This window comes from Capsicum annuum, chromosome 3, assembly GCF_002878395.1.
Source record: "Capsicum annuum cultivar UCD-10X-F1 chromosome 3, UCD10Xv1.1, whole genome shotgun sequence".
In the NCBI taxonomy this organism is placed as follows: domain Eukaryota; kingdom Viridiplantae; phylum Streptophyta; class Magnoliopsida; order Solanales; family Solanaceae; genus Capsicum; species Capsicum annuum.
Window position 1 is genome coordinate 214659012 of NC_061113.1, and position 16376 is coordinate 214675387.

At 33.1% G+C, this 16376-nt stretch overlaps 2 protein-coding genes across 7 annotated transcripts in view; both read right to left on the minus strand.

Moving 5' to 3' along the window:
- LOC107863264 (mediator of RNA polymerase II transcription subunit 21) overlaps nt 1–1390 on the minus strand; it is a 9462-nt gene extending 8072 nt beyond the window's left edge. Inside the window, exon 1 of one of the 2 annotated variants that reach the window (XM_016709105.2) lies at nt 1015–1390. The gene's annotated coding sequence lies outside the window, so the exon portion shown is untranslated. The remainder of the gene's footprint in view (nt 1–1014) is intronic. The other variant, XM_016709106.2, reaches the window with a different exon arrangement.
- Nucleotides 1391–3571: 2181 nt separating this feature from the next.
- On the minus strand, nt 3572–6843 carry LOC107863265 (probable prolyl 4-hydroxylase 12). Of its 5 annotated transcripts, none has more exons than XM_016709108.2 (8): nt 6588–6805; nt 5639–5686; nt 5242–5358; nt 4952–5009; nt 4774–4863; nt 4405–4462; nt 4102–4274; nt 3572–4013 (listed from the first exon to the last, which is right to left on the minus strand). In XM_016709108.2, exons 1-8 carry the CDS (start codon nt 6656–6658, stop codon nt 3666–3668), a joined length of 963 nt encoding a protein of 320 aa, XP_016564594.2. In that variant the 5' UTR covers nt 6659–6805; the 3' UTR covers nt 3572–3665. The 5 variants fall into 5 exon arrangements, with proteins under 5 accessions (XP_016564594.2, XP_016564593.2, XP_016564595.2 ...); XM_016709107.2 differs by having other exon boundaries at nt 5242–5361; nt 6588–6804; XM_016709109.2 differs by lacking the exon at nt 5639–5686 and having other exon boundaries at nt 5242–5361; nt 6588–6843.
- Nucleotides 6844–16376: the final 9533 nt, after the last annotated feature.

A 16376-nucleotide genomic window follows, 5' to 3' on the forward strand; every position in this document is an offset into this window, starting at 1 on the left:
CAAAATTGAAATAAATTGATTCGGTTCGATATGTTGGTTTTTCAGTATTTATGTGCACCCCTAGTCAAATAGTAGAAAATAAATAAGAAAACCAAGTTATTTCGTAAGAAAATATTTTTGATGGAATTAGAAATTTCAAAACTTTTAATTCATTGTTAGCGTTCTCCAGTATTAAGCCCAAATAGTATCCCCAAGCTTTTTGCCCTCTCCCCTCCCCTCTGTCTCTACAAAAGTGTTTACTATTCTCCGTCCATCAGCAATCAAATTCCGGCAGACAGGTATCTCCATCTCCATTCATGTCCTTGTTTTTCTTACACTAGACAATAATTACCAATTTGCTAACCACCTAAATTTACACTAAGGTTTAAGGATACTGATAGAATAACTGTTGGATTTCACAAGTTAACTATCAAATTTTCAACTTCTGTTTTCCTTTGCTGTAAATAGTTTCGATTAATTAATTTTTTGCTTTGATAAGTTATAACAATAATTAAATAAGTGGCGGATTTCAACCATTGCTATGTTAGACACAAACAACACCAGGCGATTTCTTCTTCTTTGTCTCAGTCTTGGTGGACAGAGTTCTAGTACCTGTTGTGTTGCTAATAGGAGGTTTAGATTTCCCATGGAATTAGTTGAGGTGTGGGAATGGTCATCCAAAAAAGAAAAACTGTGTGATTTCTTTCAGCTCTCTTTTTCTTCGGCTGTCTACTGTCATAGATTAGTAAAGTGTCGTGTTTCTTGCAACAATATGGTAGAACAACTAGCAGATTGTCCAACGAATTGTTTCTTCATAAAGATAATGAAGAATACTTGCTAATTACAAGCTGGAAATGTTTTCCAGGTCGATGAAGCCGAGACTGAAATCCCATAGTTCAAACAAAGTAACAGGCAACGAAGGAACCAATAATAAAGAACCAACAATATTTATGGGGTATAGAGAGCACAAATCAATACTTGCAACAGCACGAAACAAAAAATCAGATCTTAATCACAGAAAATAAAAAGGAAAACCTGGGGTACGCCGGAACTGAAGATCCGACACTGAAACAATAAATTTTGAACAATTATGTCGGTGCCCGCGCTGGCGCGTGACGAACAGTCGAGAACTTTAAGTGACGCCCAAAGGCCACTCTCTTAACAACCAAATGCCAACGACGAATGGTACGACTGGAAACGATGATCTGCCTCCTTCGACGGTGGTGCTGACTTAAAATGATCGCTTAACAATGATCTATTAAAAATACCAACCTCTTTCAGTTGGACAGCAGAAGTCGTCGAATGCAAGATCACAAGCCTAAGCTGTGATATTCTACTTACTTATAAACGGGGATAAGCACGCAGATCCTCGATGTGTGCCATGTGAATAGAACTTTACTACATTACCTCTAATTAATTATTATAACTCATTTAAATATAAAAAAAAATTAATAATATTTAATAAAAATAATAAATTAATTATTAACATTTTATTTTAATCGTAATTTTACTATATTACCTTTAATTAATAGTTATAAGTCATTTAAGTATACAAAAATTAATAATATTTAATAAAAATAATAAATTAAATATAAAATGGCAAATTAATTATGAACGTTTTATTTCAATCATAGTTTTACTATATCACCTATAATTAATCAGTATAAGTCATTTAGGTAATAAAAAAATAATAATATTAATATCTTATTGAAAAATTATGCTAAAATCATTATAAGTCACATATTTAACAACTTAAAAATATAAAAGATATAAAATATTCGATTGACTCTCGAACTTATATCAATATCACTTAAATTAGAATAGAAGAAAAAATATTATAAATCACAATAATTAAAAATTTATATTATTTTAATAATTAATGATCTAAATTATATTTGTATCGCATAAATTAAGACAAAAAAATAATATATATATATATATATATATATATATATATATATATATATATATATATATTAGCACGGGCCTTTGATGTCTAATTATGTAATAAAGATACACATACATAGACACCAAACTATGAAAAGAATCAACAAAAAGAAAATCCTATGAATCTGATCCCATTCCTATAATTATGATGCAATTCCTATAATTAAACTAACTACATATTACAAGAAATCTTCAACAGACATGTTTATTATCACAAATTATAAAAATTATTTTTTGTTATATTATTTATTCAACAATTTACAACATCAATTGAAAAGGAGGAAGTATCATGCTTTCGAGCACTTAAGGGACTTGGCTTCGGAGCACTACAAGTACCCAAAATTGTCAACTCTGTCTTCCATTACCCAATAGTTGGTCACATGTTCTAAATTTACTAAAAATGAAAGATGTTATATTAAATTCTAGCCTCAGCTTTGACCGCTTTCCGTCTATGTAGTATATCAGCTGCAAAAACTTTGGCATCTTGTAGCAATCTGAATGTTCAACTTTCATTATGTATTTTTGGAAGAAAAGTATATTTCATGTTCCTCCTAATGAAACAAAGATTGAAAAAAAATGGCAACCAGAATATGCGCGTTACACTGTAGATGTGGTGGAAACTCTAGTACCTTATAATAGGTACTTGTTGAATCTTTTCTTAATAAGCAACAAATAAAATTTATGTTTGCTTTTACGTACCTCTTACAACAACCCATCAGTCCTAAGGCACCAATTTTGCATGATCCATCTCACAATCAAGGAGTTGAGATTAATTCCCTTGCTTTTGCTGCGATCATGACACACTGCAAAGTGGAACGGTTGAGGCAGTTATCTACAATTTTAAGGTTGTCAAGATTATGAAAGATATCTACATAGTTTATTTTATCTATCATTCATGGATGTAATGCCGGGGGTCTATCGGAAACAACCTTTCTACTTCTTTAGAGGTAGAGGTATGGACTGCGTACATTTTACCCTCCCCAGACCTCACTATGTGGGAATACACTGGGTTTGTTGTTGTTATTATCATGCTTTTGAGAACTGCTGAGGGGAACTATCTAAAGGTTGAAATTTAGGAAAATAAATAAAATTTGAAATTCATATACCAATATATTTCATCTGTTTTATTGTATGTGTCTTGGTTTGGCCGAATAAAACCTTTAAAAGGAAAAAAAAAAAAAAGGTGAGAAAGACTAAAATTTGTAGTGCTGGTGACTCAGAAAGGGAGCCCAGTCCATTGCGGCTCACAGTATGATCCTATGTCATGTAGCTGCTGCCAGCAGTTATCACACCTGATGTCGGGTTCTTTCGATAGCTCTATCCATGTCAACTCTCAGCATGGCATGAACTTGCAGAATTAGTCTAAATAGATTACTCCATTAACGCAACGCTATTTTCTGGCTTGTAAATGCCATGAAGATTATTTTGGGGGGAAGTAAAACAGGAAAATGGTGTATACTTGGAAAAATTATGCTTGGAAAACCGCTTCCTCCTCTATCTACCAAATGGTATATTGTAATTTCATTAGAAAACCATACAAGTATCAGTGGCATAGTCTGTTTTATGCTGGGAAAGGCCAAGTCTTCAAAAGAGCCAACAGTCTATTTGTATGCCACACTTGCACAATATAGTTGGCAACATAAAAGAAAAAAGAAAGAGTAGTTCCTGAGTATATTAATCAGAAGATTTTAGTCACAAACAACGCCAGTGAAGGTACAAAAAATTGTTTACATAAAAAATCAGCACACGTTACAACTTTTCCTGCATGTACCATAATAATCAGGAGAACCAACCATAAAAACAGGATTCTTTTCACACTCTCCGGTAGCAGCCCATCGAGCACAGTTCTCATCTTCATCAGTACAAGTGTCATCATCTGATTGAACTGGATCCTTTTGTACAGTAATACTCCTGAGATAAAAGAATTTGATGGCATACCACATTTCACCGTCAGTAACAGGGCATCTTGCGTGGGAGCTACTCTTGTCAGGAGATGCATCTAGGTGGACATTGAAGAACACAATTGCATTTCCTTTAGTTGGTCTTAAGGTGTCACTACACTTCGTACAGTCGGACAAGATCTTATTCTGCACCAAGAGTTCGAATGAATTAGAATAAAAGTACAAACAGCAAAGATATCATTACAAAACTAAATACAACAAAGCTCTCTTTAACCTCTGACTCAGGGAAGAGGATCTGACCACCCCGTGTCACATTTGATAGATACAAAATAACAGTCGCCATTAATGGTTCGTTGGACTTCAGTGCAGAGTCCCTCTCAAAATAACCATAATTCCCCTTTGATTTCTCACCCTCAGAATGCAGAACATGCAAAGGCCAACTGTTTCCTAAAGGCAAAGGCAAGGATGATAGCGGTCAGTCATACAACAGAGAAAAGGTAGACTCCAACCCTTCAGTTGGGAGGGGTACCTAGAAAGAAACAAATGGAACTTAATATAATCTGGCAATAAAAATTACCTTTAGGTAGAAAGGTCCAAGCTGAGATCCTTTCTTCAATCCTTGAGGAAATAGGGTCCTAGAATTTAAAGAACAGTATCAAGGAACATGTTATGAGGACTGAATACGGAGTTTTATCAACATGAACTGCTTTCTCTGCCAGCAAGATTAGTGAGCATGGAGTCCGCTGTCATGGTAGGCACTAGGAAGAGTTTATAGAACCCTAATGCATGATTACTGATATCTTCAGTTTACAAGTTTAAACTTTATATACATAAAGTATTGTATTTTTAGCTGTTAAAATATGGTCCAACACAAAGGCTTGGTCACATCTATGCTCTGACAAAGCATTAGCTCAAATAAAGCATCGTGTAGATAACAAGAACTTACCTTTGCATCTATAGGAATACCCGTGGTTGGAAACTTCACTGCATCCACTGAAGCATTATCACTTGTGGAGCTATTTCTCTTTCCATGCACCTATAAAAATTCATTCATACAAAGACACATATTAGAAAACTTTCTAAGCCAAAAGGTATACAGTACAAGTTGCACGGCACGGATTTACCAAAGAGATTAAGTGATCAGTCTCTTCTGCTGACAGAAAGTCTCTATACAAGAAAACCCTATTTCAAGAAAAAATGTTTCATTATTCCTCAATACAGAGAATTATTCAAGTAATCTCATCAAGAAAACCAGGAAGCGAAACAAGCATTCCTTCAATACACCAACGTAACAAAGGAAACTTTTGTTTTGGTAAACTTACTTAAATGCAGAATTGTTTGGCTTTTGAAATTTCTTTAAATGCCACAACATATTGCAGAAGCAACCAGGTAATGATTGAATAGACTACCTGACCTTGGTCGCCAAGAGAGTTGAACGACTCGTGAGGGATCAAATCTGTTAGAGCGTACAGGATGGCCCAGCTGTATAATGCCATCCCCATTCACCTCCTTGGTTCTCAATTCTTTTCGGCTACTGAAACAAATTGTAGTAGTCATGTAAAGCACCATTTATTAAAATCACTCTAAAAATTAACGATTATCATTGCTCTTCTTACATTTAATCATATGCAGCTTGTAACTTATTTAATAATACATCTTCTGCAGTACAATCGAAAAATGTCTCTCGAAAACCACAAGTAGAGGAAAATATGACACTCCCTAAAAAAAGGCAGCCCGGTGCACTAAAGCTACCGCTATACGCGGTGTCCGGGAAGGGCCCCACCACAAGGGTGTATTATATGCAGTCTTACCTTGCATTTCTGCCAGGGGCTATTTCCAAGGATTGAACCCGTGATCTCCTGCTCACATGGCAACAACCTAACCAATTAGTCCAAGGCTACCCTTCAAAATATGACACTCCCTCCATTTCAAAATAAGTGGTGTTTTTAGCTTGGCCACATCCCTTAAGAAAACAATTCATTTCTTGAAAACAAGATGTATTTTTACTAACTGACCCTTAACAAATACCTTGAAAAAATGTAGCTCTTTAATAATTTCTTGGTTATATAAAACTTCCTTTATTAAAATAAGGATAAAATTTGAAGAACATTACTAATGTCTTCTTGATTATGCGAAACAACACTTATTTTGAAATTGAGGGAATAGATCAGGTTCTTTTCCAGATTCCCAATACTAAAAACCAGCATTTTTAACAGACCCATATAAGCTTTTAAGCTCAGAAGACTGAAACTTTAAGGGTGTGCGCGGGGTGGAGTGGAATAGGCAAGGGCAAGTTATACTATTTTCCATAACCCATTAGGAATCTGGGTATGGATTGTGTTGAAGACAATCCACCCCTCTTGACCTAGCTTTCCGATTGAGTAAGACCCAAGATCCATTTCTTTATAGATTAAACGGTGGTTACATTATTGTTATTAAATGTACAACATACTAGTGTGGCCGTATTCAGTTTCAGCAATGCGCACAAAATCCCCTATCTACCTGGATTCCATGAATATTCTTATAATTTACCTCAATCCTACTGTTAAGTAACCTTAAAAACTATGAATATCCAAATTAAAAAAACATCAGTAACTCGGATCAAAAGATGTTTGAATTCAAAAATCATGAGCAGCGTTGCCATGATTATAAAGTACCAGGGAACCAATTAACGAGAAAACAAGAGAGATCAAATATTATTATTATTATTATTATTATAAGATTAAAATGCAGGTGAATTAGGAGAATTTTTTTACTGACTTGTCGGCGAGAAGAACCTCGGAGCTGATCCCTAGAGCCACGAAGACAAAAACCCACAGGAAGTTCGACATTGATGGATCAGAGCAAAATAAGGGAAGTGAGGGGGTTTCCTTTTTGGGGAAATGCAGCGTTTAACTGGCACTATGTTCCAATTTTTGATAAGGGATCTGTCGAGTTCCCAGTGAGGAGGAACACGATCCTACGTGGCACAATAACTTGCTGCCATCTGTTTCATCTTTTTTTTTTTGTCCTTTTGTTTTTATCGGACAATTTCTTTTCTGCTTTCATTTTGATTCATAATTTTCTCAAACACTACACATCCTCCCTCCGTCGATTTTGTTTTACCACTTTTGGATATGCCATATTCATTAAAAAAAATAATTATTAATATAATTAATTTATTATATTAGGTCAGTGCATGTATATTTCATAATTATATATAAAAAAGATAAAATAATTTAAAATATATTATTGTTCGTTGTATCTCAACTAATCTTTTTTTCACTTTGAATTGAAAATTTTTTTTTTTTGCCTTCGTCATTTCCTTCACTAGCCCTCTCCACCTTCAGAAAAATAAGAATGAATGAACAGACTCGAGATTAATTTTTTCTATTAAGAGAAATTATATTTGTTTAGATTACCTTTTGATCCATCATAATAATTAAATTAATGTAAGATTTCAAGTTTTAAGCATCAAACCACCAATTTCATACAATAAATAATCTTGCAATTGAAAAGAGTCAATAAAATACGATACGCGAAAAGATTTGAGATCAGCAAATACGTACAAGAAAAATGTACTTCGATCTTAAAAGTTTAAAATAGTTGAATTGGTTATGTTCTGTTTTATATCTTTAGTATGAGACATTGACCAAACACAAAACTCCTCATCTTCTCATCACATAAATAATGTTCGTCATTTGTTGCACCGCTACTTCAGTCAACATTCCTTCTCATGTATCATTTCCACCCACTTGTCTGCCTCTTTTTTTATATCTTTATTGCAGTTTACTGTAATGGACATGAATAAAAAATTTTGTGTCCTTACTTGTTGGGGACTATAATTTCTACATAGTAGATCAATGATTTAGGTTCATATCCTTATGTGAGTTTCATTTAGCATTGTTCAAGTTCACCGTAGATGAAACTTCTATTTAACTCGTGAAGAAAGGGATTCAGAACTATGATACTGAGTAGTATATTATCTTCAGTAGCTCGTGAACTTATATTACTGATTTACTAGTGGAATTTGTCCTATTATTATAAAGTTCAATTTGTTGATTTTTTTTTCCTTTAAATATTATTAATATACACTCAACATGCTTGCCGGTTTATGCCTCAAATTTTTTTTTTTTAAAAAAATAGTCAGTGAAAGAAATAATATATTTCTTAGAACCTTGAATTAATTAAGTGCCGATGGGTGTCGTAAAATATTGAAAATTGACAAATTTTAATATTGTATGATGAAAAGTGTTAGTTACATATTTGAGTTTGCCTTTTCAAAAAAATTATCGTTAAGGAATTATGACAATTGATTATTCAAAAACTTAAAAAAATTAATGGATGGAAGAGATAAATCTTGTTTAAAAGTGAAAAAAATTATCCTTATTGTAGTTCATTGTTTCAAATGTTCAGATATAATTAAAGCATTTATTTAATACTTTCTATGCCAAGGTGACCTTCAATAGATTCAGATAAGGAACATACTTACGAGGAGCATCATAACTCAATTATTAAGAACGTAATAAAATTATTATTACATCTTACCACTTAAATAGAATATAGGTGATTGATTATATATTACTATTCACCTTTGTTAGCTACGAGCAATTTAGCAATGAACTAGTGAAGACATTAATATTTAATTTCTAATTTTATAATATATATTAAAGGGATATATTTTCTAGACACATAAATGAAAAATTCATTTATTAACACAGTAAAATTTCTCTATAACAACATTCTTTTAGCAATTAAGTATTTTTTGAAACTGATTTTTACTGTTATATTTTACCTTTATATTACAACTTTCTACGTATAACAACAACAATCATTAACTCTATTCAATTATATGAAAAAGAAGAAAATGACCAATCAAAAAGCACGTATATTAATTTAAACTCAAGAAAATTTGCATTGCGATAAAACTTTGAAAGTATTTTGGCGCAATCAAGCTCGTGAACTTCTCTTGCAAGCAACAACAATAAAAAGAACAACATTTTTAGTTACAATAAGTTATAATTTATTCTGTTTCACTTCACAATGTTTTTTGTTTTGATTTGTGTATTAGTACACCCTTTCATCTAGTAGTCACTCAAGAATTAAGAAATAATCAATTTCTGCTTTTCCAATTTCTAGCTCCAAAGTACTTTAATATTTTGGTAGTGCCTATGAAAGCAAACTAACAAATCATGAGTACAAAAATTTCATAGAATAATGTAAAGATTTACTATAAGTTCTACCTTATATCAGACAAAATAGAATCATTACCACGTTAAAGCTTAGGAATCACAATCAATTAGTGCACCTTTTCAAAGACTCTCTGCCAGAAGAAGTGAAGACGATGGTAGTCATACTTTAACTATCACAATTCTTTTATCTCTTGAAATCTTAAGTTGTGTATTTATACAATAGATAGGATCATCCTATCAATACAAAAACACCAATAACAAGTCAAGCGGATCATCCAATAAAATTACAAAATATGTCATTTGCTTTCATCTGCAAGATAAATGTAAATAATTTTTCAAACGCAGAACAGAAAAAGATTGCATGACATTATGACTTCCAACTCACTTAAATTTCACAAGCTAATACTTTAGTTGTTTTCTTATCATCTTAATATGAACGACTAATAGTTCCTAACTTTTACAATATATATTCACTTCTAATATAATGAAATTGATGCATATCTTTATCATCTCTAGGCTCCAGAAAGCATAAACGATATCATCCAACCTTCATGTCAATTACTATAATTATTATCGGTAAATCTTTATAAATTAAAGACAACTATGTTTAAGACTTTGTGACATATTTTTTCAATTGAAAACTTAAAGGATCAATTTGTCCAGAGACCCTTGAGACTTGAGAGGGTTCTTAAAATTTGGATATTAATTTTATGTTCGTAATAAAGAAGAAATTTGTTGCCGTGTCAATGATGTACATCAAAGTGACGCTATTTTAATAAGGTCTTTCACAAGAAGTCAAGCTAAGGACCTTCAAGCATATCAAGATTTATGGATGAAGATGAAATCTTTGGAAGGCTCCAATATGGATGACTTGAAGATATTTAATATACTAAGTGTGTCTACCATTTAAATTAGCTTGTAATTTAAATGAAGGGCAATTTGGTCTTTCCTTACTTCTTTTAACCCTTAGTATAAATAGTTAGGTATTAGGGTTGAACCACTAGTTTTTGAAATATTGAATATTTGTGCCTCCTTTGAGAGCTTGAAAACCCCTTGTTGATTTTTTCAACAATTGTCCTAGGATTTGCAAGTAAGGTTGCTACCTTCTTGAAGATTCTAATAGATTAGGTGCTTTTTGATTCCCAATTAAGGGGTATTTTGGTTAGTTTCACCATTACATCTTTTGATTGTTTGAATCTAATTGTGTCTATCTTTCTTTATTTTCTATCTTTAATTACTATCTTGTGTCTATAATCTTGTTTCACATCAAATTGGTATCAAGAGCCTGGATTAGATTTGTTTTCACAAACCTAAGTCTTGGAGTTTTGATATTTTCAAAAAAAAAACAAAACAAATTTGATTGAATGTTGTTTGATATTATTCCTTGAGTTACATGTTGTTGTTTCCTAGTTGAAAAAAAAGTTAAAAAAATTGAGAGTCATGTTGAAGAATAAACATGAAAAATGACTTTTTGTTGATTTGGTGTTTGGTTGAAGAAATTGTTGGTTAGAAGTTGTTGATAAAGTTGTGGGGAAGTTATATCTCAAATTTGAGCTCATTTGTTTGGGTATTGAAGAGGATGGATTTGAGAATTATAAAATAGTTCAAATCTTTCAAACTTGTTTCTTCTTTTCTTGTTAATTCTAGCTAGTTTGTGTTGAGTATTAATTCATACTTACTGTTAAACTAGTTTGTGTCCGTTTAATTTATTCGTGTCAATTTTTTTTCGTGCTTTTTTTCTTTCATTTCATTATATGCTTATTTGTTTCCTTGTTCATTAGTTTTAATTGTCCGTTCTTGATTACATAAACTCCACTCTATTTCGAAGAAGTGGTACTACCTATGAATTATTTGACGGTGTTGACTCTCAACCTTGGGTTATTCAAGAGTAGTAACAAGCAAGAGTGAGGTGAATTCATTTGAGGATGGTCTTAGAGTGATACACGAGTGTGAATAACAAAAGAGGGAAACATGATGTGAGTGAGTGGTGAGGAACTCTTTCTACTAACTTTTTATTTATTTTATAGGTACAATGACTCAATTGGAGGAAGAATCCACTAGCAAAATGGAAATCTTGCTTCAAAAGCTATTGGAAGAAATGAAGGAAATGAAAGAAAAATTGGAAGATGTGGATAGAAGGGTGAGACATCAAGAAATAGCAAAGCAACCACTTGAGGTTTTCAATCCCATTGGTCAACATGATGAGGGATCAAGTAAGACTCCTCTTCATACAACTCCATCCCATATGGTAGTGCAAGATACCCTCTCTCCTAATGCTACTTTACCAAAAGTTTGAAATCAAGCAACACTTTCAAAGGGGGAGAATTAACAAAGAAATCTTCCACCACAAGCCAATAGAACTCAAATGAGAGTCCAACATAACCTTGAAGAGCATGATGTTTTTGATGGTGATAACTATGATTATGGAGCCAATGATCAAGTTCAACAAGAGAGGTTAGGAGGAGAGAAAAAATGGGGGGATGGAGAGTAGTATCAGATTGATGGTAGAGAATACAATAGAAGGAATGATGATAAAGATCGAGGATTCAACAACATCAGGGTTACCCTTCTATTCTTCAAAGGAAGTAGTGACCCGAATGAATATCTTGATTGGTTTGTGAAACTTGAAAGGCAATATAATCTCAACAATGTGAGTGATGTTAAAAATATGAATTATGCTATAAGTCACCTTGAGGATTTTGCTTCTACATGGTGGGAGAAAGTTAAAAGAGATGCTCTGGTGAATAGAGACTTTGTTACAAGTTGGAATGACATGAAAAGGCGTATGAGAGAAAGGTTTGTGGGTCAAGATTATGACCAAAATACACTCAAGAAGTATTACAATCTTCAACAAGGAAGTAAGAGTGTGAAAAAGTATTATGAGAAGAGCTAATGTCAATGATGAAGAGGTGAAACTTATGGCAAGATTTATCTCGGGCTTAAATAAAGAGGTAAGGCAACCATTGAAATTGCATCGTATTTCTACTTTATGAGAGTCTTATCAAATGACACTCAAGGTGGAGGGTCATCAAAAAGAAAACAAGTCAAGGGTGCAATCTTCTTCTTATTCATGGGCTAAAAATAAGAAAATTTAGAAATCATCTCCCATTTAGGACAAATTCAAAGGTGCAAAGCGAGAATTGAAGTCCAACTTAGACAAAGGCAAATCAAAGGTAGACTACAAGGATGAAGGTAACAAAGCTAAACTTGAAACTCCATCTAAAATAAAGTATTTTAAATGTCAAAGATATGGTCATAAAGCAAATGAGTGTCTTAATAGAAGAACTATCATTGCATTGAATGATGGTGGTTATCAAACCGAAGATGAATCTAAAGATGACCACATGAAGGATGATAGTAGTGATGAGTTTATGGGAAAAGGTGATGGAGAAGAAATTAATGATGATGTAAAACTTGTTCTTGTTACGAAGAGAAGTATGAGTACTCTAGTGAGGGAAGATCTTAATCAAAGAGAGAACTTGTTTCATAATTAGTGTAGAGTGCAAGAGCAATTATGTTTCTTTATTATTGATAGTGAAAGTTGTGTCAATGTTGCTAGTGTATCTATGATAGAATAATTGAAACTTCCAACAAGAAGATATCCAAGACCTTATAGATTGCAACGACTCAATGAATGTGGTGAACTCAAGGTAACCAAGAGAGTGTTGATAAAATTCAAGGTTAAAAGTTATCATGATGAAGTGCTTTATGATGTTGTACCAATGCAAGCTTATCATTTATTGTTGGAAAGGCTATGGGAATATGATGTGTGGGCTAAACATTATGGAAGGTCAAATAAATATGCATTTGTTAAGGATGGTAAAAAGCACATTTTAACCCACTTTCTCATTTTCAAGTGAGTGAGGAATATAAAAAAATGGAATAGTTGAAAGAAAAACTTGAGAGAGAAAAGAAAGAGAGGAGTAAGGGAGTGAAAAATGATAACTCAAGAGAGGAAAAAGGAGAGGTTCAGAGCTCAAGTGAGAATGAGCTATCACAAAAAAAAGGTGAGCAAGAAAAAAAAATTAAAAAGAGAGAAAATGTGCATGATTCTGCAAAATCAAGAAAGCATGAAAGAGCTAAACATTAAGGATGCTACTCAAGTCATATTTATTAAACCTAAAGGTTATTCTTTGCTTTCTAACAATGAACTATCCTCTTTATATTTGTCAAGTGCTGTTTCTTTTTTGTTGCAAGATTATGAAGATCTATTTTTGGAAGAAATACCGAGTGGGTTGCCTCCTTTCTAAAGGAATAGAGCATAAAATTAATTTTTTTCGGGTTCTCAAATATCCAACAAAGCGGCTTATAGGAGCAATCCTCAAGAGACCAAAGAATTGCAAAGACAAGTGGAAGAACTTATGAATAAAGGTTTGGTGAGAGAAAGTTTAAGTCCATGTACGGTGCCCGTAATTCTAGTACCTAAGAAGGATGCGATATGAAAAATATGCGTAGATTGTCGTGCCATTAATAAAATTACGGTAAAATATCGAAATCCCATCCCTAGACTTGACGATATTCTAGATTAATTATGTGGTTCTACCTTATTCTCTAAAATTGATTTGAGAAGCGGATACCATCAAATTCGAATAAAATTCGAAGATGAATAGAAAAACGCTTTTAAAATTAAGTTTGGATTATATGAGTGGATGGTGATGCCTTTTGGGCTAACCAATGCACCAAGCACTTTTATGCGACTAATAAACCATGTGCTTAAGTTGTTTATTAATAATTTTGTTGTGATTTATTTTGATGATATTTTGGTTTATAGAAAGTGTTAGGATGATCATGTGCAACATTTGAGAATGGTATTTGATATGATGAGCAATGAAAAGTTGTATGTGAATTTTAAAAAGTGTTCTTTTTGTGTGGACCGTGTTGTTTTTCTTGGCTTTGGTGTAAGTTCAAGAGGAGTTGAGGTGGATGATGAAAAGGTAGAGACTATTAGCAGTTGGCCAACTCCTACGTCCATTAGTGATGTTAGAAGCTTTCATGGGTTGGCAAGTCTTTATAGGAGATTTGTGAAGGGTTTTAGTTCTTTAGTCGCTCCTCTAACCGAGGTCATTAAGAAGGATAAGTCTTTCATTTGAGGTAGAAAACAAGAGGAAGCCTTTAGAATCTTGATAGAGAACTTAGTTCCACTTCATTACTTCAACTTCCCAACTTTGAGAAGATATTTGAAATTGAGTGTGATGCTAGTGGAGTAGGCATTGGTGCGGTATTGATGCAAAAAGGGAAACCCATAGCTTACTTTACTGAAAAATTAAGAGGAGCTCCATTGCAATATTCTACCTATGACAAGAAACTCTATGCCTTATTAAGAGCTTTAACAAATTAGCAACATTATTTATGGCATAAGGAGTTTGTGATTAAAACCAGTCATGAGGCTTTGAAGCATATTATGGTCCAAAATAAGCTTAATAAGAGGCATGCCAAGTGGATAGAGTTCATTGAGTCTTTTTCATTTGTGATTAATTATAATCAAGGTAAAGAGAATATTGTAGCGGATGTTTTATCTAGAAGATATGTATTGATGAATACCTTGGCGTCTAGGTTGATGGGTTTTGAGAGTTTGAAGGAGTTATATTCTAATGATGGTGATTTTGGAAAAGTCTTTGGAGAGTTTCAAGTGAGCTTGAATAGGTGTGTGCAAGTTGTTAAGGGGGGAAATGAAGTTAGAACTCCTAGATTTGAATTGAAGGAGGGCTACTTGTTTAGAAATGGAAAAATTTGTGTGCCTATGTCTTCACGGAGAGAGTTGTTGGTGAAAGAGGCACACAATAGAGGTTTAATGGGTCATTTTGGAATATCAAAAACCTTAGCTATTCTTAGTGAACATTTCTTTTAGCCTAAAATGATAAGAGATGTGGAAAGAACGTATGTTAGGTGTTTGGATTGTAAGCATGCTAAATCTTGTACCCAACCCCATGGCTTGTATACCCCTTTGCCTATTCTTATCAATCGTTGGCTAGATATTTTTCATGAATTTTGTTATTGGGCTCCCGAGGACCAGGAATGGTAAGGATAACATCTTTGTTATTGTGGATAGATTTTCAAAAATGGCTCATTTTATTACTTGTCCTAAAAGTGATGATGCATCTCATGTTGCTACTTTATTTGTTCATAATGTGATGAAATTGCATGTTGTTCTCCAAACAATTGTTAGTGATAGAGATTCAAAATTTCTTAGTCATTTTTGGAGGTGTTTGTGGGGAAATTTGGGAACCAAATAGCTATTTTCTACTTCTTGTCATCCTCAAACGGATGGTCAAACCGAGGTGGTTAATAGAACTTTAGGTAACATGCTTAGAGCTATGGTTAAAGGAAAGTTAACTTCCTGGGAGGATCAATTGCCATTAATTGAGTTTGCCTATAATAGAATTATTCATAGATCTATTGGTATAACCCCTTTTGAGTATGTTTATGGCTTTAATCCTTTGACTCCATTGAATTTAACTCATTTGCCCAAAGATGTTATTGTGAGTGTAGATGCAAAAATTAAGGCAAAATCTATGAAGAACATCCATGAGAAAGTAAGATTGCAAATTGAGAAGGCTAACAATAATGCAACCAAAAGAGCCAACAAAGGACAAAAAAAAGTCAACTTTGTACCCGATGATTGGGTATGGGTTCACTTTAGAAAGGAGAGATTTTCAAGCAAAAGGAAGAACAAGCTTATGCCAAGAGGAGATGGACCTTTTCAAGTGCTTGAGAAGATTGGAGATAATGCTTACAAAGTGGATTTGCCAAGTGAGTATTTGATTCATAATGTTTTTAATGTTAGTGATTTATCTCTTTTTGATGTAGGATTGGCGAATTCGAGGACAAATTCTTTCGAAGAAGAAAAGAGTGATGTACATCAAAGTGACGCTATTTTAAGAAGGCCTTTCACAAGAAGTTAAGCTAAGGACCTTCAAGCATATCAAGCTTTATGGATGAAGATGAAATCTTTGGAAGGTTCCAATATGGATGACTTGACGATATTTAATATACTAAGTATGTCTACTATTTAGATTAGCTTGTAATTTAAATGAAAGGTAATTGGTCTTTTTTTACTTCTTTTAACCCTTAGTATAAATAGTTAGGTATTAGGGCTGAACCACTAGTTTTTGTAATATTGAATATTTGTGCCTCCTTTGAGAGCTTGAAAACTCCTTGTTGATTTTTCAACAATTGTCCAAGAATTTACAAGTAAGGTTACTACCTTCTTGAGGATTCTAATAGATTAGGTGCTTTTTGGTTCCCAATTAAGGGGTGTTTTGGTTAGTTTCACCATTACATCTTTTGATTGTTTGAATCTAATTGTGTCTGTCTTTCTTTATTTTCTATCTTTAATTACTATCTTGCTTCTATAATCTTGTTTCACATCAGTCAATCT